The sequence below is a fragment of the Lutzomyia longipalpis genome, chromosome 4, assembly GCF_024334085.1.
Source record: "Lutzomyia longipalpis isolate SR_M1_2022 chromosome 4, ASM2433408v1".
NCBI lineage: Eukaryota > Metazoa > Arthropoda > Insecta > Diptera > Psychodidae > Lutzomyia > Lutzomyia longipalpis.
Genome location: NC_074710.1, coordinates 19,984,057 through 20,011,579, shown reverse-complemented (window position 1 = coordinate 20,011,579; position 27,523 = coordinate 19,984,057). Strand labels below are relative to the sequence as shown.

At 34.9% G+C, this 27,523-nt stretch overlaps 3 protein-coding genes across 3 annotated transcripts; 2 read left to right on the top strand and 1 right to left on the bottom strand.

Moving 5' to 3' along the window:
* Positions 1-620: 620 nt before the first annotated feature.
* LOC129794676 (integrin alpha-PS3) lies at positions 621-8,261 on the top strand. The gene is made up of 7 exons (XM_055835490.1): positions 621-993; positions 2,454-3,024; positions 3,617-4,121; positions 5,175-6,737; positions 7,279-7,649; positions 7,714-7,767; positions 7,837-8,261. The coding sequence occupies exons 1-7, from the start codon at positions 827-829 to the stop codon at positions 7,876-7,878; spliced, it is 3,273 nt and encodes a 1,090-aa protein (XP_055691465.1). The 5' UTR covers positions 621-826; the 3' UTR covers positions 7,879-8,261.
* A 1,904-nt stretch (positions 8,262-10,165) lies between these two features.
* On the bottom strand, positions 10,166-27,523 carry LOC129795234 (zinc finger protein 91-like). Its single transcript, XM_055836321.1, has 7 exons — positions 27,289-27,523; positions 26,908-27,228; positions 26,148-26,845; positions 24,557-24,728; positions 13,834-14,065; positions 13,644-13,749; positions 10,166-11,235 (listed from the first exon to the last, which is right to left on the bottom strand). Exons 1-7 carry the CDS (start codon positions 27,435-27,437, stop codon positions 10,196-10,198), a joined length of 2,718 nt encoding a protein of 905 aa, XP_055692296.1. The 5' UTR covers positions 27,438-27,523; the 3' UTR covers positions 10,166-10,195.
* Positions 15,649-22,237, top strand: LOC129794771 (probable fatty acid-binding protein). The gene is made up of 3 exons (XM_055835629.1): positions 15,649-15,891; positions 21,450-21,724; positions 21,814-22,237. The coding sequence occupies exons 1-3, from the start codon at positions 15,819-15,821 to the stop codon at positions 21,862-21,864; spliced, it is 399 nt and encodes a 132-aa protein (XP_055691604.1). The 5' UTR covers positions 15,649-15,818; the 3' UTR covers positions 21,865-22,237.

Genomic DNA, 27,523 nt, shown 5'->3' with positions numbered 1-27,523 from the left:
AATAATGATTAGTTAAAAATTAAATATTAAACGTTAAAAAGAAATGTCAAAGATAAATAAGAAACATAAAACGGTAAAAAATAACCGTCAAACGATACTGAAAAAGCATCAAACATTATAACGAACATTAATTTGAAACGAAATGCCAAAATGCGTGTAGATATAATGTCAAATCGTTTTATTAAATATATTTTATAATGAATTTTTAAAAAAAAATCAGAACGCCTCATTGAATAGATTTCTGGCTACGTCCATGCAAAGGCTGTTAAGAATCAAAGTGATTTATTTAGCCCCACCTTTTAAGCATTCTCACGCTATATGGGTTCAGTAACAGCCCAAAAAACGAATTTCTCATATAAAAAAATTAATTAACGTCGCTTCAAACAAGATTATAAGCAAAAAAATAAATATGAACAATTTAAAATTTTAAAAATTATTCGAAGGGAACTCAACAAAATGACGCTGATTCCTTTAGCCCCATGAGCATTCAAATTTCCCCCACAAATTCAAAAGCTCTTCTTCGGCTTTTAAAGAAAATTTTTCTCTCAGTGTATTTTGTCGAAAAGCGCGTCACACATGTAGCGCTAAGCACTCAATTAATTCTTGAGTAACTTTTAGTCTTTCGCGGGTGTCCAGTGAGTGAAGATGAAACCCACAAAACTAGTCTTATAGAGACGCATTTTGATATAAAAAAAAAACCAATATTAAAGAAAAATAAAATATACATACAGAGGCATTTCCATTCACAAAAAGAAGACATCGTGGCTCGTGCAAGTGATTCATAGCTTTTACATTAGTTTTGTGAGGTGTGATTACTCATCGAAAAATGCTCAATTGGTGCGCATTTTTGGCATTTTTGGCCACCTGTATGGCCTACAATTTATCACCAACACCCAATCACATCATCCAGGAACCACCTCAAGTGACAAGTTTCGATCCAAAGAAGAATCAAAGCTCCTACTTTGGCTACAGCATCAATTTGCGGCCGGACAGGTGAGAAAAAAGTGTCGCATGAATGATTTTTCATCTCCGCACGACTCCGCCCGTCTTTTCCTCTTATCGCTGAATTTGAGGCACAATTTTCACGCGATAGATAAATGTGCTTTCTTATCACTAAAACCACAAAACTAGGAGAAAATTTGTAGATAGACAAATGCAGAAAATTCAAGAGAATTCTGTGCAAAATTGCAATGAATTTTTGCCACAGAGAAGTATGACGAATAAAATGATTAAGAAAATATTTCTTTTTTGGATTACCTGGCGGGAATTTCCGTTAAAATTGTGAGTTTACCACGTGAGTCTCTCCGAGAGTCTAAATGAGGTCTCTCAGAGAGTAAAAAAAAAGAGCTCAATAATGTAATTTTTGTTGGTAAACAGTCATCGAGAGGGGGAAGTTTATGAACAAAGTTATAGAAAAAAAAACTTTTAAATAAAAATTCATTTGTGAGTGAATTAAAATTGTTTGGAAAGTTTATGGCTTAAAAAACAAATCTTTATTGTGCTAAATAATTAAGTTGGTGATAAAAAAATATTTTTCCCAAAGAGTTTGTGTCGAATTTGATTAAAAAATTAATGTAAAATGTATTTTTGGTTCTTCAATTTGTAATATTTGTTATTTTTTAAAACATTTACTACGTAATATATTCAAACGATTAACGTTCTTTTTCTAATAGTTTGACGTTTATCTTCCGATGTACAGGGTGGCCAGGAAATTAGGGCATATTCTTGTCTAACATTTGATTTTCCTTTCTATCATTTGTCGTTCCTTCCTAACGTTTGACGTTCCTTTGTAGCACTTAATGTTTTTTTTAACGTTTAACGTTCTTTTTCTAATAGTTTGACGTTTCTTCTGTTTATTAATGTTTTCTTTTCTAACTTTTTGACGTTACTTCTATAAACTTTTGACGCTTTTTTTCGACATTTCTCTTCTAAAATTTGACATTCCTGACTAACGTTTAATTAGTTGGTATACCACAATCGTGGCATACCAAGTATTTTCTTTTTATAAACTCTTATTCTTCTTCTTTTAAAACTGTACAACTGTTGGGTTCCTTCCAGATCCATACAGCAAGATTTATAAACGTTTAACGTTCATCTTCTGATAGTTAACGTTCCTTTCTCTACTGATGATTGACGTTTCTTCCTAACTTTTGATGTTTCTCTTCAAATGTTTAATATTTCTTGTAAATGCCCATAATTTTTTTTCTAACGTTCGACAAATGATAAAATCTACAATTTTTATCCTAGAGAGAGTTATCATCGCACTCAAAATTTTAAGGAAAAATTCGATTTTCTAATCCCTGATGTAGGCTAAAGGAGAAACCGGAAAAACCTATTAAAATCGAAACAAAAACTACTTAAAAAGCATTAAAAAGAGAGAATTTTATATATTTTTTATTTTACAATTCTTCAACAAAAACTAATTTTGGCTTTTTCTTTTCCATCCATTCTAGTATCCTAGTTGGAGCTCCACGTGCTGTTGCACGTTTAGAAAGTCAAAGGAATGTTCGTGAACCAGGAGCTATCTACAAGTGCAACATTGAATCATCTTCATGCAATTTGTATGCCTTCGACAGGCAAGGAAATGTTGTGGTTGAAGACGATCCAATTCATTCGGAAACAAAGCATGAACAATGGTTGGGTGGCGCTATGGATGGTGCAGGAAGTGATGAAGGAAAATTCGTAGCCTGTGCCTCACGCAACTACATCACATACGGAGGAAAAGAATACTTCCTTCACGGGATCTGCTATTGGGTTGAGAATACAACAGACCTACAACCACAGAGGACACGAAAAATTGCTCCATTACGGACACTTAGAAATCAAGTCATAGAAATAGAAAATGAGAAAAGATATTTCTACATGATGGCTCAGAGTGGTATAAGTGTGCACGTAACAGAAGACAATGAAGAGATCCTTATAGGAGCTGTTGGTCTATTTAATTGGAAGGGCACGGTTATTAGATACAGGACAATTAAAATTGATGGTAATCTCTCAAGGAGAGAAACGAGTAGTCTTAAAAAGGTTAGTAAATGTTGAGTAGTCTAGTTTGTATTAGTTCTGAACATTATTGGGTAAAATTCGCTTCTAAGTCCGACTTAATTAAATTAAATTAAAATTAAAGCTGGCTTTAATTTTCTTAGTTAGGCCTCTTAAGTTTCTTAAATTAAGACTAAGTATTTTTTTAAACTAGGCCTAAATTTTTCAAGCTAGGCCTGTGTTTTTAGGCTAATGAAACTTTTTAAGGATAGCCTTAAATTTTCTAAACTAGGCCTAAGTTTTCTAAAGCTGGCCTAAATTTTTCGGGCCAGGCCTAAATTTTAAAACTAGGTCTATGGTTTTTCAGGCTAGGCCTAAATTTTAACGCTATGTTTAAGTTTTCAAAGTTAGGTCTATGGTATATAAGGCCAAGGTTTTCTAAACTAGGCCAAAATTTTCTAAGCTAGCTTCAAATTCTTCAGGCTAGGACTTCAATTTTTAAGCTAGGCCTAGAAAAATAAAGTTTCCTTTAAAAACTTAGGCCTGATTAAAAAAAAAACTAACTGAACTGGACTTATTGTGAATTACCATTCCTCTACTAACTAGTCATTTTCTAACGTTAGAATATACTTTTCAGAAACGTCAAACCTTCAATATCCCCGTCAGCTATACTTCCGACATTCCGAACCCTGATACATGGCAACAACCGGATGACTCCTACTTTGGATACTCTGTTGGATCTGGTTTCTTTTATGGATCAGGTTCCGGGAAGCTTCTCTATGTAGCCGGTGCACCGCGTGTTGATGAAGTATACCTATTTGATATTGTTCAACAACCCGGTGCAACGGAAACTATGACAATTCAGAAGTTTTGGACCTTTCATGGACTTCAATTTGGTGAATATTTCGGAGCGACTCTCCTTGTTGAAGACTTTAATGGGGACGAACTACCAGACATTGCCATTGGAGCTCCATTTCATCGTACAGATGAACATGATAATGGAGCAGTCTACGTCTACCTTAATCAAGGAAAACTCCAATTCACCGAGGATCCAATAAAACTAACATCAGACTATGAAATGAGTGGAAAATTCGGAACGACTTTAGGGAAAATTGGTGATATAAATTTGGATGGATTCAATGGTGAGTTTATGTTTGGTCTGTGCTTCATTAGAAATTCGTATTAATCAGAAAAATAGTACAAATTGTCTTAGCTGACTAATCAAAACCGCAGTTGAGTAAACTCACGCTTTATATCGTATTCACACAACAAAAAAAGTAAACAAAACAAACATAAGTTTTTTTGTAAGAGAATTTTATCATGTTGCACTTGAAACTCACACAAAGAAAAGAAAATGATAAATTTCTTTTAAAGTTTCTTCCTTTCGGACGAAAGATACTGACATTTTATGCACATAGAAAGCATTAATGATTCACTGCGGAAGTCGCTTCGTGAAAATTTCAAATGAATTGATTTATCTGATGTTTTTTTATGAGTCAGATTCATTAAACTGATGGCCTCTTTGTCATACCTGAATGAGACAATTTGGTAATGAAAAAACTGACATTATACTAAAGGCAAAAGAGCTAGGCTGAGAGCGCAAGGCCCTTAACACCCTCAACAGATTATATTAGAAGATTGATGGAATAGACTCTGTAATTTAGGAAATAACGTTTTTCTTAGTTGAAGGAAATTTCAAACAAAGTAAAAGTTATGGTAAAAAAATATTAAACCAGACTTAAGTTTTTTTTAGATCAGGCTAAACTGAGGCTAAATGCGTCTTAGAAGTCTGACCTAAAGGAACTAAGGTTTGGTTTAAGAAAAATAGACCTGGCTTAAAAAACGACCTAGCTATGTTTCTTAAGTCAGGCTTAAGTTTTTAAGTCAAACTTGCATTTTTGAGGTCTTATACAATTTACCTTACAATTGTTTAAAATTAAGCTTTTAAGGTTTTTATATTTAAAATAGGTTAGGTCTAGAATGCACCTAACCCTACCTCAGCATGCCTTAAAAAACTTAAACTCTGTTTAAAAAAATTAGGACTAGTTTAAAAGATACTAGATTTGTCCATTGAATGCCCTGTGGAAGGACTTAAATAGTCCGAAACGTCGGCCTTGAATAAAATTTATTGACCGAAAATCCGATCTTTAAGAAACTAAATATTTTTATTAAAAAGAAAAATGAATTTTCCACAGATCTAGCCATTGGAGCTCCGTATGAAGACGAAGGAGCTGTCTACATCTACCTGGGAAGCAAGGAAGGTATTCAGAAGAAATCTGTACAAAAACTAACATCTCCAGGTGGGAATCCCCTTTTCGGCTACAGCATTTCCCGCGGAGTTGATATTGATGGCAATGGGTACAGGGACATAGCAGTGGGAGCACCTGAGAATGAACTAGTCTTCATCTATCGTACATACCCCGTTGTCAAAGTTATGGCCTCAGTTAATCCCCAAAATCGAGAACTAGACATTGGTGAACGAAGATTGAAGTTTAACGCCTGCTACTTCCTGCAGTCACCAACAACATTCCCCAGCAACGTTCGACTTCAACTTAAACTTGTTGCTGATGCGCAATATGAAAGGGTAAAGTTCCCCGATGATGGTAAATCCAGCATGGAATTTGAAGTCACCCCTCAGAGCTACAGTCAGTGCAAAGTTTTCGATGTTGAAGTTAATTCAAAAACAGAAATAATCTTCAAACCAATTGATCTGGAGATGTCATGGAAGATTTTGGATAATATTCCGCAAGAAAGTGAATTTTGCGATCACTGTGTCTTCCTCAATCCACTCGACGCTTCGTACGTTCGTAGTCAGGTTGTCTTCAATACTGGCTGCAAGAATACACCATGTAGGGCTGATCTTCGTCTTTCGGGCACCCTCCAAGCCCCCAATCCATTCATCCTTGGAACAGCACAGCATCTGAGAGCACAGTACGAGGTAGCAAATTACGGGGAAACTGCCTACCTTCCTAGGATAACAGTTCAGAAGAGTCCTAGCCTGAACTTTATGCAAATCCTACCGAATTGTCATCTAGACGAGGATGGTGACACAATGACCTGTGATCTGTCAACACAGCCCCTTCTTAGAGGTGAAACACGGAGTATTGCCTTCAGATTTGATCCATCATCCCTCGATGGGAGTGAATTTGTAATAACAGCCAATGTCTCAAGTACAGGAGATGAGGAGAATCCACTTGACAACACAATGGACTTCACCATTCCTATTCAAGAATTCAGCACAATTGAAATTGTTGGACGATCCTCACCGCAATTTGTTGCCATAAAAGATCGAACGGATCAGGAGAACTTGACGCATATCTTTGAATTCCGAAATATCGGTCCAACATCCCTACGCTCATCGCAATACCAACTAATCTTTGACATTCCTGTTTCACTCCTGCACAGAAGTCGTTGGGTTAACTTTATCCATTTTTCCGACATTAAAACAAAGATTACCTACAAATCCTACACCCTAAATGTAGTCTGGAGTCAAAATGATACGATCCTCCTGCAGAATCCCATTGAATACTCAACAAGTTTTCCCGCAATACCAGATGATCTCAGTGGAATTAACTATGATTCATCAAAAATGGGATTGGATATTCCACTTGAAGATCCTCATCAAGTTCAGGAAGAAGAGGATGCTTTCTACAGAAGGCGACGTGACGTTGAGTCTACAAGCTCATTCAATCCCTACACATTGGCAATACGTGATGAACACCCAAGCAGTGCTAGAAGTCTCGATGATGCTGTATTTGGTAAGAAGCGCAAAAGTTGGAGTTTGAAGATTGAAGACTTAGCTTGTATTTGAAAAGGTTACTGGTTCGAGTACAGACGCTGATGTTTTTAGGAGCAAAACCTGATAACAGAACTTCGTAGTTAGGAGACTAATTTATTCCCATTTGTTAAATTAGTTGTCTGAAATTATTCTTAAGCCTGTCCTTAAGGCTAACCAGCGTAAGAAACTAACGTGATAAGTGTCCTACACTCCGGTATGTCTGTTTTTATTTTCCTAAGTCACGTCAGGTTTGATTTTTAGACACTTATTAGGCCGAAATATTACCGTTCAGTGAAACCATTGCTAATCATAAGTCAGATCACAATCACGAGTATAAGTTATTAATTTATTCCAAGAAGTCTTTGATCAGGAGACAGGATACACATTCCTGTACACCTAACCTGCTTTAAGGCCAGCATTTGTACTCGAAACTGACATCTTTGGATCAGAAGCAAGCCTGCTCTATCTCTTGCAACCTAGACCCTTCCACAGTCTTCTAACGTCTGATCTACTTATTCTAGGTTCCAGAATCAACAAAACCATCTTTTTGGATTGCAATCAAATTGATGTATCCTGCATCAGGGGAACTGTTGTCATTCCTGCTGCATTAGCATCAAAGGATCCCGCTGTTTTAGTCAAAATAACCTTTCCAGTTCACCTAGAAGCCATTAATTCTGTACTGGATGAGAACAGAGACTCCCTCCTGCTCAGAATTACTCCAACATTAACCAAAGAAAATGATGAACAGAAGAAAACAATTCAAATTACTGAGATTCCGTCGTACACGCATTTTGTACAGGATATCCCGCAGGAATTGCAAATCTGGGTAATTGTTGTTTCCGTTATAGGTGGCATACTTCTTCTAACCATCATCACCTACATTCTCTATCGGGTAAGACCATTTTTAGGGAAGTTCTTTCATTCAATTTTGGTAATCTTTGATTTTTTTCCATTAGTTGGGATTCTTCAAACGTGAGAAGAAAGCCGAAATTGCGAGATTAGTTAGAGAAGTAAAATCACAGTTAGAACCTAAACTTTTGAAAAGAAATCTGAGAAGTTCTTTTCTTTGTCTCTTACAGAGTCAAATTCAAGCTGCAATGGAAAGTGAAGATGATGACTAAAGTGTTCACGGCAAAAGTAATCACATGACAGACTCCAAGCATTCCAAAAAAAAACTATTTTCTATAGAATATTGTGAACCTAGGTGCCATTAGTTTTTTTTATAGATTTATTTTAGAAAAAAAAAGTCAAATTAAGGCCTTTAATTAGTTCCAGTGAGGCCAGCGAGTGATAATTTTATAGTCACTTTTTTTAAATTAAAAATGTTTGATTTTTTAAATTTTAATTTAGGTATCTTTAGATTTATTTTTTAAAATTAAATCCTACTTTTCAGATTCTAACGTTTCATCGAGTATTTAAAGTCACAAAAACAAAAGAAATTTATGAGATTTTGTACAAATAATATTTCATTACTTAATAGAATAAAAATATTTAGTAATAAGTATTTTGGAGTTTTGTTAATTTCGTCCGATCGAAAATTAGGAAAATTAGTCATGATTCGAGAACGGCTTGACCGATTTTGATCAAAATGGGGTCTAATGAAGGATCTCAACAAGCATTACAACTGTCTAAACTAAAACATTAGAAGTTCTAGAAAAGACCACAAGAGTGCCTAAACTCAAAATTTAAAAAATTGATTAGTTTACGATTATTATCTCGAAAACTGAACGATAGATTTAGGCCAAATTTCAATAAATTATAAGAAAATTTAAAACCTTTTTCTTATGGTCTTGTTTTAGCTGTGTTTCTTTCAGACACAGCTTTTGTGTACCGAGCAAAATCGAAAGTCGTCAGATCGGGCTCAAACTTGGGGTGAGCACGAATTAGGGTCCCCACATTCCAAAAAACGTATGCGCCAAAAAAATTTTTTTTCCGGCCGGCCGTCCGTCCGGCCGGCCGTCCGGCCGGAACCTATCGCCTAATTGCGAGAGAACGGTAATAGATAGAGACTTGCGGTAAACGGCAAAGTTTAAATATCGACCGGAAGACATCCGATTATGAGGTCATATCCACCCCCCCACCACCGCGTCCGCCATTTTGAATAACCTCAAAATTTTGTTTTCGCTATATCTCAACCGCTATTATAGCTAGAGGGCTGAAATTTTGATATGTTGTAGGGGCCATCAAGAGCTTTCCAACGATACCTCATTTTCGAAAATCGGTCAAGCCGTTTAGTCAATATGGCTGCCACAATTTTTCATCGAAAATCGACCATAACTCGAAAACGGCTTGACCGATTTTGATCAACCCGGGGTCAAATGAAAGATCTCAACAAACCCTACAACTCTCCAGAACATCCGAAGTTTCAAAAGTGACCGCTAGGGGGCCAAAAATCAAAAACAAAATTTTCGATGAGTTTTCGATGAATATCTCGAAAACGGCGACATAAATTTTTTTCATTTTTTGATATGTTGTAGCTGACTATATTATCTAGTTTCATGCCAAAAATGAAGAAAATCTATGGATCCGTTCTCGAGATATAGCCTTCCAAAGTTGGCATGTCATATCTCAGGTTCTACAAGTCCGATCTTGATCAACTCAAGCGCAAATGAAAGGTTTCGTGAAACCCTACAAATGTCTAGAACATTGCAAGTTCGAGAAATGACCGCAAGAGGCGCTAAACTCAAAAACAAAGTTTTCGAAAATTTCGAACTCGAATTTTTCGAAAATGGCGACATAAATTTTTTTCATTTTTCGAAATGTTATAGCTGACCTCAAGACCTTTCAAACAAAAAAAAATTTATGAAAATCTATGGATCCGTTCTCGAGATATGGCCTTCTAAAGATTTCTTAGGGAATGACTTTTCTACTTTTCCCGACTTTGCTCGTATTTAAGTTAATTCGCATTCTTGTTTGCTCTCACAAAATTGGTACACTGAAAGAAACACAGCTCCCGTAAGCTTGGTCAGCTTACCAGTACATTTTCCTATCCTTGGAGGGCAGGAATTTATAATCTCAAACTTTGAGCTTAATTTTCTATTATAAAGAAAACGCTTTTCTTGATTTTCTTTTGACGATATTATAGTATTTAAAATCGCGCCTACAGATAGATATAGGATTTATCAAGATAAGTTGGATAGACTTTAATCTACGGCGGTTTAAAAAGTCGAATTGGCAGTAAGTACACCAGTTTTGTCCTCCAAGTGTTAAAAAAAGGGTAAAAGTTACAGGCTAGGGATGAATTAGAACCTTTATAAATTTTTTCATCAGTGTTTTTCTCTAATAAATTTCGAGAAATCTTATCTTCCTAATTTTTTAAAAATTAACCAGAATTTTCCCTTATGCCTGAGGGCCTGAAGAAGGAGATAACAGCCTCCGAAAAATATGAGGATAATTATTAAAAACTCATTTTTATTATTAAATCCAAAACTTTAATCTTCATTTTCGAGCTTTCCTTTTGCGAATTTTCTCCTGATGAACCCTCCTACGGTGCCCCCTTAGTCTCACATAGGTGGCAAAGCTTTCCCGGCAGTACTTGCACTCATACTTCATCTGACCACTGCAAATTTCCTCGTGACGCCTCCACGGAGCTTCCTTGGAGAATTTAACATCACAAAAGGAGCATTTGTAGTGAAAAATCTCCCCAATTTTGTGCTTTGCCTCATGCCGATGCAATCCTTGATGTCCCTTGAAGGACAAGCAGCACATTTTGCACTTGAATCTCTTCTCCAGCGTGAGATGAACAACTTCCCGATGATATTTTACATCATTTGTCGTTCTAAAGGACTTCCCGCACACGGGGCAGAGGAATTTTTGCTCTGTTGCATCACCATGAAGTCTCCTCGTGTGTGCCAGGAGGGATTTTCCATTGTAAAAAGAACTCCCGCATTTCTCACAAATCCAGGATTTTTTTCTATCTCTGTGAATCTCCGCGTGTACCTTCAGGGATCCCCGAGATTTGTACTTTCTCCCGCATTTTTCGCACTCAAATGGCTTCTCTGGGCAATGTCGTGTCCGCAGATGACTTCCAACGGAGGATTTCAGGAGGAGTTTCCCACAAATTTCACACTGAGTCACTTCATTGCTTCGCAGCGGCGGCAAAGTTTTCTTCCCTTCAGATGATTTTCCTTCTGTGTGGAAAAATCCCTCAACTTCCGCAACATCGAGGAATCCTCTGCTGAACTCCTCGCAAAATTCCAAATCAACAAGAAGATCCCTCATGTGCCACGATAGATGGTCATTCATGTCACCGCTGCTTGAGCACATCCTCGAGCAGAAGAGGCAGCAACACTTGAGACTCCTGGTCGTCGCGGGGGTGTCAGTGTGACTCTCAAGATGAACCTCAAGCATGGCCTCGGTGCACCTCTCACCGCAAATGTGACAAAGCACTTTCTCACCCTCTCCCAACTCCAGGGAATCCCGAAGGAATTCATCAATTAATTCCATTAATTCCAATGAATTTTCCTCCATAATCTTTTCTTTTAGCAGCAAAACTCTTTCAGAACAAGGAGGTCACACACACTGCACTACAATCACAAGATTTCTTGCAAAGAATCACGCCAAGATAAAAAAAAAATTCCCTTTTTCTCCTTTTTTTTTGATAAGATTTATAGAAAATGCAGCACAGAGGAAGAGAGAATTGTGTGATTTCAACCAGCGTGTCGGTTGCACTTTGATTGCGCGCGGAAAGCAGTGGGAGAAATTCTCTATGAGATTCGCCTCCGCGCATTGTTAACCCTGCCGTGACGCTTTTTTTGATTTTTTAATTTTTTTAGGACCTTTAGAAAATTTTTAAGCTCTGAATTCTGAATTGTAAAGTCTTAAGAGATTTTTTTTAAAGATTCAGACATGATAATTTTATGATTGTTTGTTTTTGGGGTTTGAATTTGAATTCTCAGCTTCCTACAGGGTCTCAATTTTAACTTTCAGAATAAATTTTTATGAAATAACCTTTTTTAATTTAATTAATAAAAATGTTTTAGGTCATAAAAACAGTTTAAGGGCGTTAAAATAAAATCAAAAAGTCTCAAATTATGATTTTTAATATTTGAATACATTTTGGGGTCCTAATTAACGTAATTCTCTCACTCAGAAAATTTATATAAAAATTTAATTTTCAATTTAAAGGCGTTCCAAGAATCAATTTTAAAATAAATTTCATCTGAAACTTTAAAGAGTTTTTATTTAAAACTAATAAAGAAGTATATTCAGGGTCTAAACAAAATCGTTAAAAGTTTGAATTTAAAAATTAAAATCATTTTTTTAGAATCCATTTTATGATTTTCACTGATAAAGAGCTTTTTAAAGCTGGAAGAAGAGATTGAACGACAATTCTAAGACCCAAAAATATAATTTTAAGGTCTAAATGTTGAATTTTTGCGCTAGATTATTTTATAAGGTCCTAATTGTAAATTTAGTTGTTTGACAAAATGTTAGGAGTCCTAATTTGAAAGTTTAAAGAATAAATTTTAAATTTTAGGGGTCCTAATTTGATTTTATCAAAAGAATATCTTTTGAGGGTCTCAATATTTTTTAACGAAAACTTTTACTGTAATTTGAGATAAACTTTTTTATGCGTGTTTCAAGGGTCCTAAATGATTTTAGGGTCTATAATAAAAACAATTTCAAAGAAGAGAAATTTCCTGGAATTTTATTTGTAATTTTACTGGTCTCAATAAGGTCTGAAACTTGTAAATTAGGGTCTATGATAACATTTTGAACTTGTTTTTTTTTGTTGAAATTTTAGACTTTCAGACAGACTGCTTAAATAAATTCTTATTCTTAGAATGTCAATTTTTAACATCTGAAAAAATATTTAAGACCTTAATTTTGAATTTTCAGGGTCTGTTCCTTTAGTTCCAGTGTCTCTAAAAAAATCAGGGTCTGAAGAAAAAGTTCAAGCTTAGGACCCCCCTCTTGGCTTCTGAAGAGTTAATTTAAATGAATAAATTTTTCTAAATTAATTTTCTTTCCAAAAAAAATTTTTAAATAATTTTTGCAAGGTCTCTCCACACCATGCCTCAACGTAAGGGTTAACAAACTGCGTGAGGAGATTGAAGAGATTTCCTTTTGCAATTTATGTCCCTTGCTGAAGCTTCCCTGCTGTTTGTCTCAATTTTCGCGTGTTTCCTCCCCCTTCCACACGCGCGAAAATTGCCGGACAATCGTCTCAAAACGACCCCAAAGAGGCGTAGACAGCGTTAAAAAAATCTTCTTATGGTTTCAGTTTCCACCCCCGCACGCTTCGGTACTTTCCCCCACCCACAAATGCTTTTCCTTCTTCACATTGTCCGTCCCCTCCCTCCCTCCCTAAAGTTGAGAGTATATTTTCAACTCATTAGCGTGTAGTAGAGTAAAGCCATCCCCGGAGACGTTGGTGGAATAAGTAAGTTGCACAAAAATGGGATGAAGGCGGAAACCTTATAAATGATTTATTGCTCTTCACATCCCTCTCATGGGGATCGATGGGAAGGAATGTGAAGGAGCTTTGTAAGTTCTCAAAGAACATGAGATTCTTTTTCTCTTTTTAAAAAAAAAATCTTTCCTTTTATTTTACTTTAATTTATTTAATTAATTTGTGAGTTTCAGGTGTTTTAGGGGCTTCATTTAATTGATTTGAGTAACAAATTTCAATGCAAATATTAAACTAATTTATTTGTCGGTACTTTTAAGGTATTCTCGAGGAGACTTTCATTAAGCTTCTGCCTTCATTGATAAATGCACCTGATTTATCTTTTAATTTAGTCTTGGTTGGTTGATAAGTTTATCAATTTTTTTTTTGATAAGAATAGAAGCATAGGAAAAGGTATCTTTGACTTACTTTTGTTGTCTCTGGGTAGCCCTGAGGAAGAGACAGATTATGGCCCTTTGGGGAGTCTCTTCCCACTTTGAGGAAGCAAAATCTTCTCTGAATTCTCAACAAGGAACATGTAGCACCTCTTAATGGTGCTCGTTGTGAATAAACAATCCAATTTAAGAAGATTCCTCTCAATCTGCAAGAGCAAAAGGACAAAATATTGAACTCATCAGGATGTCCGGAAGCCCCAAAAACAGAGAGAAGTGCTCATGACACAAACCTGCTTGAGCAGAGGGAGACTGCTGGTCATAAATCGATGACTTCCATGCCGCAATCTCATGATAAATATCGGCGAAATCTCATCGATATACTTGATCTTGAGACTTTGAACGGATGCCATGCCAACGTCCCCATAGCTCTTGAGACAAATCCCCTTGAGGCTCTCCGTTAAATCCCCCACGGATGGCCGGAAATTTTTTCCATTCGCCGTTGTGACTCTCACAACAATGTACCTTAAGAAGAAAGCATTTTGGTTAAATTTTAGCTCATTGCGTTGGGGATTTATCCTCTGCAGTGGCCACTTGACAAGACTCACCTGTACTTTACACGTACCATGGATTAGCACGTAGATTAGGGGATTATTTAGGGTGATTTTTTGCACTTCCCCGTGACGACAAATTGCGTGTATTTTGATAAATGCCGGCAAAAACAGAGACAGCATGTTGTTTCAGAGGGCACTGCATATCACAGAGAGGGTAACGAGAGCACCCGAGTGCCCAACGAAAACACCCGAAGGTGACTCAAGCCCACACAATTAGAGAAAAAATAATCATATTAGAATTTTGAAATTTTGTGAAATATTCATGAAAGTTTCATTTCCTTTTTTCAAATCATTTTAATAATTAATAAAATATAAAATTTATGGAAAATTAATGCAGTGAATGATAAAAAATGATGAAAATGAGCGTCCAGCTCCAAAAAAAAATAAGAAGTTTTTGGGGCTAATAAATAAAAAAAAAACAAAATGGCTCTGTAGGCAATGTAGATGTTAAATGTTTTAATGGTAAGTGAAAGAATATTGGATCTGTATATAAAACTAGCAAAGATAGGCTAATTGAAATGATATAAATTCAAGAACTTAACCTCAATTTTGTGTTGAAAAGTAGAATTAATCAATAATTTTTTGAAATAAAATTAGCGCGCATAAAATAATAAACAAACTTTTATCTTGGTAAGCTTTTTCTCACAACGATTCCGAGAGATTATGACTCCTTATTGTAATTTCCATAGATCTATCAAGTAAAATTAAGAACTATAGAAATGAAGGAAAAAATCAGAAGAGTCTATAATTATTTACATCATTTACAGGTCATTGAAACTACTAATTTTTGTTTCGGAATGATTTAAAACGAACTTAAACCTTAACTTTTTAAACTCCAGGATCAATCTAAAATCTGTTTATTTTATATTATTACTCAATTCTACAATATTAATACTTTATAAAATGACAGGATGGTGCACAAGACCATTTTCATACAGTCCGCCATTATTGCACTACAGCTTAAAAAAAATTGAACGTATCAGGATTTGATACGGTGGATATAGTCAATTCTTCAGGGAATCTGACAATTCACAAGGCGTCTTCATCGCTTATTAAAATTATTCTTTATCTAGATATTAGTTTCTTTAATGGTTACAGCTCCGAGGACTTCTTCTTCTTATTAGTATTAATTTAATTTAGTAATCATGCCGCCGTCTTAACTTTCCTTTTGTGCAAATATAATATAAAATTCTATCTATAATGTCTACAAAAAAAACTGAATAAACTCTTCCGGACTTTCCGGGAGCTGAATATTAAGAGAAAAACTTGCTTAATGACCAGGAAAATACGTAAAAAAAAATATTTCAATTTTGAAAGAAAATACTATGAGCGAGCCTATAAAACCAATAACCTATGTAGTACACCCATGGTAACTACCCCCAGGAACCTTTGCCCATGCCACTCTTGAAACTTTCGTATGAAATTTATTTTTCATTGAAATTTAAAGCATAAAAAACATTGTAAGATTGCAGAAAAGTTCCCGGCAGGCAATGTCTAATGCGGCAAATCTATGTGCGCGGGGTGTTTAAAAGGCGCTCACCGAGTCATTTTCGCTGACAGTCCTCCGCAAAAGTCTGCACGCGTGATTCTCGCAAAGAGTACGCCCCAGTTTTATAAAAGTTCATTTTTTTTCTGCCAAGTTCACCCCAAATTAGCAATTCACAATGTCTGCGTGGGAAGGCAAGAAGTACAAATTGGAGAAATCCGAAAATTTTGACGAATACATGAAGGCACTCGGTGAGAATTTTTTTTTCATCTTGGCGAATTTTTTATTCCCTCTATGTGCGGCGTTATACCTTTTCCTGCCCTCCCTAAACCGGCAGATTTATATACACATTAAATTCAGTTGAAGCAAAAAAATGAAAAGAAGACCGGAAATTTTTTTAGCGGTGCGGTGTTGATTTTTTTCGCGTCGTGAGCAATGCTGTGAACATTATTGATTTTATCGTTACTCCCAAAAATGGGATTTTTTGCGCTGAAAATTTTAGCGCAAAATATCTTTTTTTAATCTTCAGAGAATTGCCAGACATCCGGTAATTTATTCGTGTGCTGCGTAAAGTTGGTAAATTGTCTCATGAAAAACGGTCTCGAAAAGCTAGAATATGACGGGAGAGAGAGAAAAAAAACGAGTAGTTCATAATTGAATGCAAAGTGCCCCGACCATGAGGCGCAGAAAAGAAATATGTTGAATAAAGTCAAAGGAAATTGACTTAAAGTGAATAAATCAATTGTCAACTAATTCTTCGGACCTTCCACTGTCCCAGCATAACTCAATTGCTGGGGCCTTTTGATGCAATTAACACGATAAATCGCATTGAATGGGCGGGCAAACCCAAAGGGGTCAAAGGCTATTGATCGACCATGCCGGTGGCGTGATGTCATTTGGTTCATTTTGTGAAATTTTTGGCGCATTTCTCATGTGAAATTTTACACCCCTTAATTGAAATATATTTCCCCTACTTTGAAATTTTCAACCCCTTTCCACGTGTTCTTGAAATTTTCAACCCCTATCGCGGATGTCTTTGAAATTTTTAGCCCTCTTCAAATTTTTCAAGAGAATTTTTGAAATAACGGTAAAAAGGTCTTCCACCCCATGGAAGGTCGTGCAAAAGTTCTGGGAAGTGAGAGTGGAATTTTAAGAATTTTAATATGGAAATGCCGCAGACATTAATTAGCATTTTTTTCCGTGCGTCTCTTTCACATTTCTTTCCATGTCTATTGGTCAGCAATGTGGGGCAACTATTTAGATTTTTTTTTTCCATTTCGAGTTTCTAATGGAAAATTCTTTTTTAATAACGCACTAAACCTTGAATTAAAGAGAATTAAGTTGGGAATTTAGGGCTCTTCCTCAGGAACTCGATCAAAAAGATTTAAAAAAAAATAAATTCTTATAAAAAATATTATTTGATTAATATTTAATAGGGGAAAGTGGGGTTACTTAAGGACTTTTTCTTTATAAACTTTCTTAATTTCTTTACCTACCTTAAAAGATCTAAGAATTTTAAATTATTCTTCATGAGAATTTAGAAATCTTTCATCCTAAAAAAAAATCAACCAGATTTTTCATTTGGTCATTTTGGCTATTTTCTCCTCTCCATTGTGATTTCATTCTCTTTTCTCAAGTTCAAAGTCATGCCAAAGACATCGCATAAATTCTCATTTTAAAAATTATACTCCAACTCGGCATTTAATGATGCTTCTCTGCAGGTGAAGACTCTTTTTGATTTAATAAAAACTTCTAAACAACAATAATGCAAAAAAAGTTTTTGCTTAATGGAGTTTAATAAACTATTTCGCAGCAAATAAAAAGCATTAATATTAGCTAATAAAAACTCTTATTATGCACTTAAAATTAATTTGAGTTTATTGCTGTGCGAAAAATCGCGTTAAAAATGAAACTTTTCAGCAATAAATTCAAAATTCCTTCATATATGGAAAAAATAATGTAGGGGAGATGGAAGTAATGTGGACCATGCGGAGATTTTAAATAAACTCAGAGGAAGTTTAATTAAGGCGTGCTGGTAGTTTGAATAAGAAATATGCTAAAAAATCACAATGCTCTGAGGCTAAAAAAAGGAGTTTATTCATTTTGTGATTCTGAATGGGAAGTTTTCTTCTTAAAACTGGTTGAAACTTCTTTAGCCAATCTTGAAAAAATATCAAGAATCGAGAAAAACTAAAAATGTTTTCTATAGGTATCATTGGGATCAGCTAGAAAAACTAGCGAGAGACTTACAAGAAAATACAAAAGCCACTGCCCTATTTTTCCAGAATTTGTGTTTTTAGAATGCATGAAGCATATGCTTCAATGCCCTGTAGAATGTTCTATTGCGATTTTTAGGTAGAAAATTAACACCGGAGGACCGGGCAATTTTCACTTACGCGGAGGATGAAAATGGACAGCATGACCAACGGTTTTTTTTTTCAAATATTTCAAGGAAAATATCGAAGATTGCATTTGCAAAATAACTATGCGTGCATATTTTATTCAATTAACGGGGGGATTCGCGGGGATTTTAAAATATTGGTATTTATGGGTGCGCTGAAGACACAACAAACTCAAAAGAAAATAATTTATGGAGGTTTCTTCGGTCTCCTCTTCAGAACTATCACTGAGTGAGTTCCTCCACAATGTCCTCACTAGCATCATTTAAAGCTACCGCAAGCCTCAAATCCTTGTATTTGCTCATTTTAAGTATTGAATTTTCCGGAGTTTTTATGTAAAAAAAAAAGTAAACAACACTTTGACAATTGTGCAAAAGAGTATTTCGACGTGCCCGAAGATTATGAACCATATTCCTATCTTTTAACACAGGAGTACGGTTCATAATCTTCGGGCGCGTCGATTTTTTTTCAAAAAAAAACCGTTGGTCACGGTGACCATTTTCATCCTCCGCGTATAATTTCGACTTTGACCTTAATTATCTTTTAAAAAACAAAATATTTTCCGGATTTTCTTTAGCCTAACTTAAAGTAATTGAAATTCCCTACACATAGACGTGGTACTTATCACGATAGGTTCAATACATTTTAATCTATGACGATTTAAAAACTCGAAATGGACACGGTGTCCACATAAATCCTCTAAGTGTTAAAAGAGATCATGAACTAAAACACGCAGCATATGCTTTATGTACTAAATTTCCCGTTATAAGTTGGAGTGAGGGACTGATTTGCACATTTTTTTTAGCAAATTCCTTTCGAATTGTTATACTTACCTGCATTTGAAAAATGCAAATGCGATATTTAACGAAGCATAATAATTTTCAAGCCTGTTTTATATCTTTAATAAATATTAAAAAAAAAAATAAAAGTAAATGCAAACAATGACGTCATTGTTGTGCTTTTTGACATGGTTAAGATGCATAAAACATTCATGTTAGGCTAATACTCTATCGGTGATTTTTAACAAACTTAACAAAGTATGGGCATTATTTTTATGCGGATAAAAAACAGACTCATGCCGTCACTGTTTGCATTTTTAAAAGAAAGTTTTTCCCACCTGATTCTAGTGGGAAATGTGAAGTATTTTTTGTCATTTTTGATTATTATTTATTGAATAAATTCGGTAATGTAAATTTTGCGAGATTTATTCAGAAGATTAGTCTGATTTAGACCACCATTTCCCTATACAGGAAGCTCTATAAAATCTACACAAATTAACAAAATTAGGGCATAATGAATGGAAAGAAAATTCTCCAAATCGCTTTTTTTCGAGTGATTTATCTCTCCCTACACGGTGACTAATTTCTTCATGATGGATGCATTTGGTGAGCGAACAGAGGGGAGAAGGGGGCTCTGGGGAAAGGTCATCTATCATTTTCTAACGCTCTCTATATCAATTCAATGGTCCCACAGGCAAAGTCCCTCCCAAATCGATGGACTTCTTATCACATTCAAACGTTATCAGCGAAAGTTTCTTTTAGCGCACCCAAAGATTGACCTTTTTGGTGGACTTCCAAGTGGAAACTTTTCTTTCGTCTCGAAGATTTTTTTTTTCATTTTGGAAATGTATTTACCACCCAATTTACCGGCACAAAGCCCCCATGGATTAACTCCACCCAGCTCCACCCCAGAGAGAGATCAATGGTTGTCTGATAAAGAAAAATCCTCAAGCCATTTCCTCGGCGAGCATTGCATAACGGGGGCTTTGAGATAAAAGAAAAAAATGTCGATGTTTGAAGGAAAAATTATCGCGGAAAGTTTATTTACTGCTGTGAGTCTCTCGGTATGGGTCTATAAATAAAAATATCTTCACTTTCACGCCAAACCAGATAAGACCGACCAGCCAGAGTAATGTGATCTTTCTGCAAGAAGGAAAAATGCTGCACATTTGTGAGATTTCTTTCCGCCTTTGCGTGGTTGCGTGACCACCATTAATGACCAATTCAGATATGTTGCTGTTGCTGTACACACGCTCCTGCAGTTAGTTTTTCCAATGTGACGACAATGGGATGAGCATCAAAAGCATAATTGCAGCATGTAAAACATGTGTTTTGAGTCATTTCCCCTCCCTTATGGGCTAACAAATTATTCAATTTTCTTCCATATTCCGCTTTTTCTCCCCATTTCATTGTAAATTTTGCACATTAAATTAGAGGGGGAATCGCCATGCTGATTTATTGATGCATTTTTGCACTAAACAACGACTACACCACCTCATTATGTGGAGAACGTGTTGAGCAAGAACATAATTATGTGTTTGATTTTATAATGGACGTAATAAGGCAATAATTCGGTCAACTTCCCCACATTTTTGTATGGGAATTTCAATTTTTTTTTAACTGCTATACGGTTAAATTGTGTTCTATGCAAATGCAATCATTTTTACTTTCTTTTGAAAATGAAAAGTATTTATTAAGTCCAAAGATTTTTTTAGGCCCAAAAGGACTCTCTCTCTTTCTTCAAATTGCTATAAAATCAACATCCAGCGCCCTCACGATCCATAAACATTCGTGTTTGGATCTCATTCATAGTCGATATGTAGTTTTTGCTATAAAAAAATTTTTTGGCCATTTTATTTTTTATAAAAAAATCTGCTAATAAATGCTATAAAATTGCTATAAAAACAGAAAACAGCGCCTCATCTTTGGCAAACTCCTGCAACGGTGAATTTTGAAAGTTTATCATTTTATAGTTATCCCCATAATTAAAAAATAAAGCTCAGAAACTAAATAGAGCAAAAAATGGTTAACTTTCAAAATTCATCACCAAAAGGAAAAATAAGGACGCTATTTGTCAATTTTATAGCAAATACTGACCGATTTAAATTATGGGTTTTTCTTCTATTTTTAAATTTTTTTAAACAGGGCCGGATGTCTTTTTGACATCCACACAGCCTAAATTATAGTTTATCCCAAATAGCTATAAAATTCTGAGCTTTCACAATTCACCACCACAAGTGTTTTACAGGAAAGGAGGGAACCGACTATGTATTAATTTTATAGCAAATAGAAGGTCAATCTAAAAAATGTTCAAAATTGACAATTAAAAATTACATAAAAAAATAAAAAAATCTCACCGGGTCAGATTTAACCAAAGCTCCCCTATAAGAAAACGAATTAAGAGAAAATTTTTCACTTCCTTTTTTTTCTCCAGCTAAACGCCCCCTTTCAATTTAAATGCCAAAAATAAATAAATTTGTAAAAAAGACAAGCAAAGCATTCCTCGATGGCCTTGGACCACGCGTGGAGTCTGAATGCATTAAAAATTCCAATCTTGAGCGCATCTGCACAGACAAATAAATCTTTAACGATTCGTTTTCTTTCTTTTTTCTTTGGGGGATTCTTTTACAGGTGTCGGTATGGTTCTGCGCAAAATGGGCAACACTGTGACACCAACAGTGGAGCTGGTTAAGAATGGTGATGAATACACATTCAATACAACATCCACATTCAAGAGCACCACCATCAAATTCAAGCTTGGCGAGGAATTCGAAGAGGAGACCGTGGATGGGCGTAAAGTGAAGAGCGTGTGCACAATGGACGGTCCCAATAAGCTCGTGCACGATCAGAAGGGTGAGAAGCCAACGGTGATCATTCGTGAGTTCACCCCAACTGATCTCACTGCCGTAAGTTTTCCGCCATTTTGTTTTTTTTTAATAAGATTGATCAATTAAGAAGAATTTCTAATGAAAAAAAAATCTCTTTAATTTTGCAGACAATGACTGCTGGTGACGTTAAATGCGTTCGCTACTACAAGGCTGTATAAAGATCATGCTCGTAGCAGTCAATGAGGGAGGGAGGAACCCACCATTAGAGATTTTTTTTGCTTTAAAAAGAAAATTCTCAAATCCTCCCTCGCAAAAATAAATGCAGCACCAAAAAACTCAATTTCTAAGCGCATCTTTTCTAATCACTTTTGCTAATTAAATAAAATAAAGCATCACTTTCATCTCACGAGAACATTTTTCCACGTTTAAAAAAAAACTAAACGTAATGCCGAAGACCCGGGAAAAGTAATTTATCCACCACGATGGAATCGATGAGGATGATTTTTTTCCACAAAAATTACCACATTTATACATTAAATAGAAAAATGTACAGAAAGTGAAGAAAACATTAAAAAGCATTCCAAAAATAAATTAAGAACTTTTTGATTTTCTTTTTTGGTCATTTTTTAACCCTTCCATTGCCAGGAGAAGTAGGTGAGTGACCCCAGAGGTCTGGTTTTGTGTTATTTTACAAAAATTCTGAGGGGTATGGAATTAATATGAAAAAAAAGTTTCCTGGTTATCTGAGAAGTTTATTTCAAGGCGATAAGATCAGAACGAAAATTCTTAATAAAAATGTAAAGAATCTGAATTCAAACTTACTTGCTTTTATTTTTCATGGAAATTCTCATTTTTCCCTAGAAATAGAAGAACAAAGCTTTGAATCTACAATTTACTGATCAATCACAAATCCTAAAATGCAAAAATAATAATTTTCGTGCTGATAAAATATCATAATATCGGAAAAAAAATATTCTCCTTTTTGACTGTTGAGGTGTTGAGGTTATGTTTAGAAATTGTCTCAAAAATTCTAATCAAAAACAGAAGAAAGGAAGAAATCTTATTAGAGTTTTCCAAGAAGTCAAAAAAGCTTATTAGACTGAATGAATTTCCTTAATTTGCAAAAAAAAAATTAATGGGGCCGCTCATACCCCTTGGCAATGCGCGTGTATTTTATCCATAGCGTTCAAAAGGTTAATCTGCTGCTGAGGATAGCTTATCCCTTAGCCAAAGGGATAATCTGTGGGTTAATTAAATAATTTTCAAGAGGAATTAGCTGTGGTTTTATTGTCTTATCAGCTAAAGGTAATTTTGTTGTTCTTTCAGTCTTCATGTGATTGATTAAACTGGATTAAGCAAGGGTAAGAGATTTTACTTGGAATGATGTACCTTCATGGAAAAATATTAAAAATGAATTAACTAAGAATTAGTTTTTAATTTACTGAAAAATAAATCTTCTTAGCCCATCTCTGCCGCGTCTAGAATAGCCCAGGAGGAATAGAATAAAAATATCGTGAAATCTCAGAAAAATTCTGACTTGCCCAAATTTTGCATTATTAAAGTTAAGTAATTAGTTAAAAAAAAAACTTTTTTATACTCACTAAATCTTTTGATTAAACACGAGCTTAAAATATTTTTTATACAAATATTTTCTTTAAATTATTTAAAAAGAATGGTGCAAAATTTGGTCATATAGGTTAATTTTTATGAGGCTCAGGGATATTCTTATCTATTTTTCTCTGGCTAAATTGGAATGAAACTTTCAGAAAGATCAGAAATTATAATTCTTGCTAAAGAAAATGTTTCTGAAATATCTTGATTTTTTTAAAAGATCTCTGTATTCTTTGTATGAGATGTTTTTCAAAATTCTCTTTGTTTTTCGAAGATCATTACTACAAATCATCAAAATTTATTCAGTAGATATTTTTTTTTATAATAAAGAAAAATAAGATTCAAGATCACTGAAAAAATGGCGGAGATGGCGTCCTTTTTCAAAACATAAATAATTGATTTTAAACGCTTATAAAGCTTATAAAACAAATTTTTACTGAATGAAAATATTAATTAATTAATTAAAAAATAAATTCTCAAGCAGATATAATAAAAAAATGAAATTAAACACCCTAAAAACTCTTTCTCATCGATAATTTTGACGTCATTTCCTCCCAAAAATCTTACCAGAATTTCTACTTATTAAAAAATTCTTTCCTTTTCCACTCATTTCATTTGATTAAAACTTCATAAAAATATTCCTCAAAAAAAAGTAAAACTCATTCTTCTTATCACTCCATCCCCCTACAGAGCATTATCACATTTGAGGTGCACTCAATTATCTGGGCTGTAAAGAAATCTCTGATAAAGTCAACACTCAAAGATTGCGTCTAATTTATGATGTGTTGGTTTATTCTATCGCAAAATAAAATAATTTTTATCTTAATTCTCGTTAAACCTTAATTTTTTTTATCTGGAGGAAGATTTACCAACATAAATCGTAGGTAGGTATATATTTTATGCTAGCCCAAAAGAAACCCCCTCAGTTGATCTTATCTTGACACAATTTCTCAATAAGAAACTTTCCAGTAGCCTCGATATTGTTTCTTGTACGATAATTCTGGGAAGATTAGAGAGAGAAAAAAACTTCCAGAGGCGTAGTTAAGAGTCTATTCAACGGGGGGGGGGGGGGGGGGGTGTATGTATTGAGAAATCGTTTAGAATTTAATTAAAAGAATAAAGTCCTTTTTCATGTTTTATTTCACATTTTATTCTCCAATAATTAAACTCGTATTAGAAGAAGTATTTGAGTCATTTGAATTTTCATCCATTTCATGTTTAACTGGAATAATAATTCTGCAACAACAATAAAAGAAGCTTTAATAAAAAGAACTAAAAAAAATTTTAAATTATTCTTACTTGTCCTTGGAATCATTGTGATAACCTTCAACATGCCTCCAGAGATCTTCTTCCCTTCTAAACACATATTTGCATTTCTCACATTCCAATTGTTTGTGGATCTTAACGTGCTCCTTGAGATCCTCCAGATTTTCATAAATCTCTTCACAGATTGTGCATGAAATTGCTCCAACTGAAAAATGTTCAAAATTAAGGAGTTTATGCACTTTTAGGTTCTCTTGAGAGAATATATTAAAAAAAATCGAAAGCTGTTCTAAAGAACAAAAAAATGTTAGAAAAAAATTAACAAAGATCTACCGAAAAATTGCATAAGCCCATAACCCCATAAGCCCAAAATGCCTAATTGTAGTTTATTTTATTTATGCATGAAGCAAATGCACTAGTGCTTCATTGAATATTATTGATATTAATTGAAGCATTTTTTTTTTAGAATTTTATTTCAATTTTAACTATGAGTCGATTTGTTCAAAAATATTGTTTTTCTTTAAATTTTCTATAGTGATATTAATAAAAGAAATCAATTTTGCCACTTTTTCTTGCTACACACCTTTCGCTTCATTGCAGTTCTTCGAGTTCTTCACTCATTTTTGCATTTAAATTGATTTATGACCATTTTATTATATTTTTTATTTCATTTTTCAGCTATTAAGGGTTAAAATTTGTTGTTGTTGTGGGGGTTGAAGCGCGCGGCGGCTAAACGGCCATATGCGGGGTTAAAATTTGATTGAATGATAATGAGCAAATGCTTTATGTAAAAGAAAACATTCAAATTTAACATACAATAGGGGCGTAATTCTTTACATTTTCCCTTAAAATTTTTACTAAAAATCTTTTTTGGTGTTTCTTGCTTTTGGGGATTTTTTTTTTGATTTTCTAGAATTTAAATTAAAAAAAATCAAATATTCCTTTTAGATCATTTAGATTATAAGACAAGAAAAATCTTCTAAAGAACAAAAATCAGTTCAGGAAAGTCAAAGCAAATCCGGATGTTTCACTGAAATTGTCTGGAAAAGATTTTACCCAAAATTGCATAAACCACGCCCCCATTGTAGTTTATTTTCTTATTTTTTTTTACATAATGCAAAACACTTTTTTGAAAATATTTTAATTCTTCTTAGTTTTAATTTCTTGAGCATATATGTATGTATATAAAAATAATTAATTGAATCATTGAAGCATATGCTTCAAGCTATATAAATAAGTATTCAAACAAATGGGCGTGGTGTACTGATTGTGAAGTGTTCTACTCTCATATTTTATCTTCATAAATTTTAAAGGAAGCACCAACGCATATGCTTCATTTGAAAAACAAAACGTTCGATGAGGGCGAACTTTTACACAATTTTATCCTTTTTAGCCAAGTTTTTAGCCTTCTTATCTAATTCTATGTTAAAAGTGAAAGTCTATTTGGTTTATTTTGCTCCTTAACACCTTTAAAATATTATTTTTGTCATCTTGAAATGATAACACAAAATGAATAGACTCCTTTAAATATTTAAGAATTTTTCTCTTACAGATTCCTTTGAAATTCTTGAGCTTTTAAAGCGATTTTCAAGACGATTGATGCATTAAATTGATAAAGAATGCTTACCTTTGACCTCCAGGGGTAGCCCTCGGTGGAATTTCTCAAAATGAACCATCAGAGCTCCTCTATTTTTGGCTTCCTTCCCACAATGGATGCATTTTTGGGCCTCTGAATGGGTTTTTCTGTGATAATTCAATCCCCTTCTCTCACGGAATGTCTTCCCGCACGTTGGGCAGGGAAAGGATTTCTTTGCTGTGTGTGTCTTCACGTGATTCGTGAGATTGGACACTGTTGTGAATTTCATCCGGCAGTACGTGCACTCAAATGTCCTTGTAATGTCGTGTGATGTTAAATGCTTCATCAGGTCCATTTTTCGCATGAAAACTTGATTGCACTGACCACAGGGGAATTGGCTGAGGGAGGACTCCACGACGGAGCATTGTGGGGGCTCCAGGATACCTTGCCTTGTGTGGACGATGAGGTGTTGTTTGAGCCTCCATCGATCGGGGAAAACTTTGGGGCACACTGGGCATGCATTTTCCTTTGCTGCGTGATCTTTCATGTGCACAGAGTAGCTCTCACGTGATCGGAGAATCTTCCCGCAGACGCTGCAGGGGAGTAATTGGGTCCGATGACGATTCATGTGCAGCGTGATTGAGGGTTTCTGCATGAAGATTTTATTGCAATGAGCGCATTGGTAGTTTATCTCTCCCACCACTGATGCTGCTGTTGCAACAGTTGTGGATTCCAGAACACGATGGAGCCTGAAATAATGGAGAAATTGTTGGAAGATTGGCCAAATTAACAAGGAAAAGGCTTCCTGTACTTGCGACAATTGTGATTCCGATGGTATTGAAGCCCCTTTTGTGTCTTGTAGCACCTCCCGCAGGTTCTACATTGATAATTCCTCCCTTCATCGTGTACCTTCATGTGCTGCTTCAGGCACTGCTCATCCCGGAAGGTCTTTCCGCAGACAAAGCATGGAATATCCTGACTCTCCATGTGTACCCTCAAATGATTCTTCAAACGACCTTTACTACTTAGAATCTTCAAGCATTCCATGCATTGGAATATCCTCTCCTCCCTGGCCTTCTTCCTTGCGCATTGAGATTGAATTTTAATACTTTGGGAGCTTCCTTGGGAAGTTCTATAAGCAGAAAAAAAGATCTGAAAGTTCTGAAAGGACATATCCTGGCCAAATCCTTACTCTTCTTTAACAGGAAGCTCTGAGATTGCTACATTCTCCTCCACTTCCGTTATCACGTATTCCTCCTTCACAAATTCTTCCTTTACACCTCCGTGAATCCCATAGTAGAGGATTTCATCCTCTTCCCTTTTTATATCCTTTAAGTCCATATTTTTCTGACTAGATGGACTGGGATTAAGGATTAATCTCACAATAGGGAAGCTAGAGCAACCTCTGCCCCATTTAGACGACTTTA

What these genes read in the sequence shown, in the direction of transcription:
- LOC129795234 (XM_055836321.1), bottom strand. Translation starts at nt 27,437, where the DNA reads ATGGACTTAAAGGATATAAAAAGGGAAGAGGATGAAATCCTCTACTAT. An exon ending in GAGCTTCCTGTTAAAGAAGA is followed by an intron (nt 27,229 to 27,288) that starts GTAAGGATTTGG and finishes TTCTGCTTATAG; the next exon opens with AACTTCCCAAGGAAGCTCCC. An exon ending in CACAATGATTCCAAGGACAA is followed by an intron (nt 14,066 to 24,556) that starts GTAAGAATAATT and finishes TTTCTTCTTAAG; the next exon opens with GTACATTGTTGTGAGAGTCA.
- LOC129794771 (XM_055835629.1), top strand. Translation starts at nt 15,819, where the DNA reads ATGTCTGCGTGGGAAGGCAAGAAGTACAAATTGGAGAAATCCGAAAAT. An exon ending in CGAATACATGAAGGCACTCG is followed by an intron (nt 15,892 to 21,449) that starts GTGAGAATTTTT and finishes ATTCTTTTACAG; the next exon opens with GTGTCGGTATGGTTCTGCGC. An exon ending in CCCCAACTGATCTCACTGCC is followed by an intron (nt 21,725 to 21,813) that starts GTAAGTTTTCCG and finishes TTAATTTTGCAG; the next exon opens with ACAATGACTGCTGGTGACGT.
- LOC129794676 (XM_055835490.1), top strand. Translation starts at nt 827, where the DNA reads ATGCTCAATTGGTGCGCATTTTTGGCATTTTTGGCCACCTGTATGGCC. An exon ending in AAACGAGTAGTCTTAAAAAG is followed by an intron (nt 3,025 to 3,616) that starts GTTAGTAAATGT and finishes TATACTTTTCAG; the next exon opens with AAACGTCAAACCTTCAATAT. An exon ending in TCTCGATGATGCTGTATTTG is followed by an intron (nt 6,738 to 7,278) that starts GTAAGAAGCGCA and finishes TACTTATTCTAG; the next exon opens with GTTCCAGAATCAACAAAACC.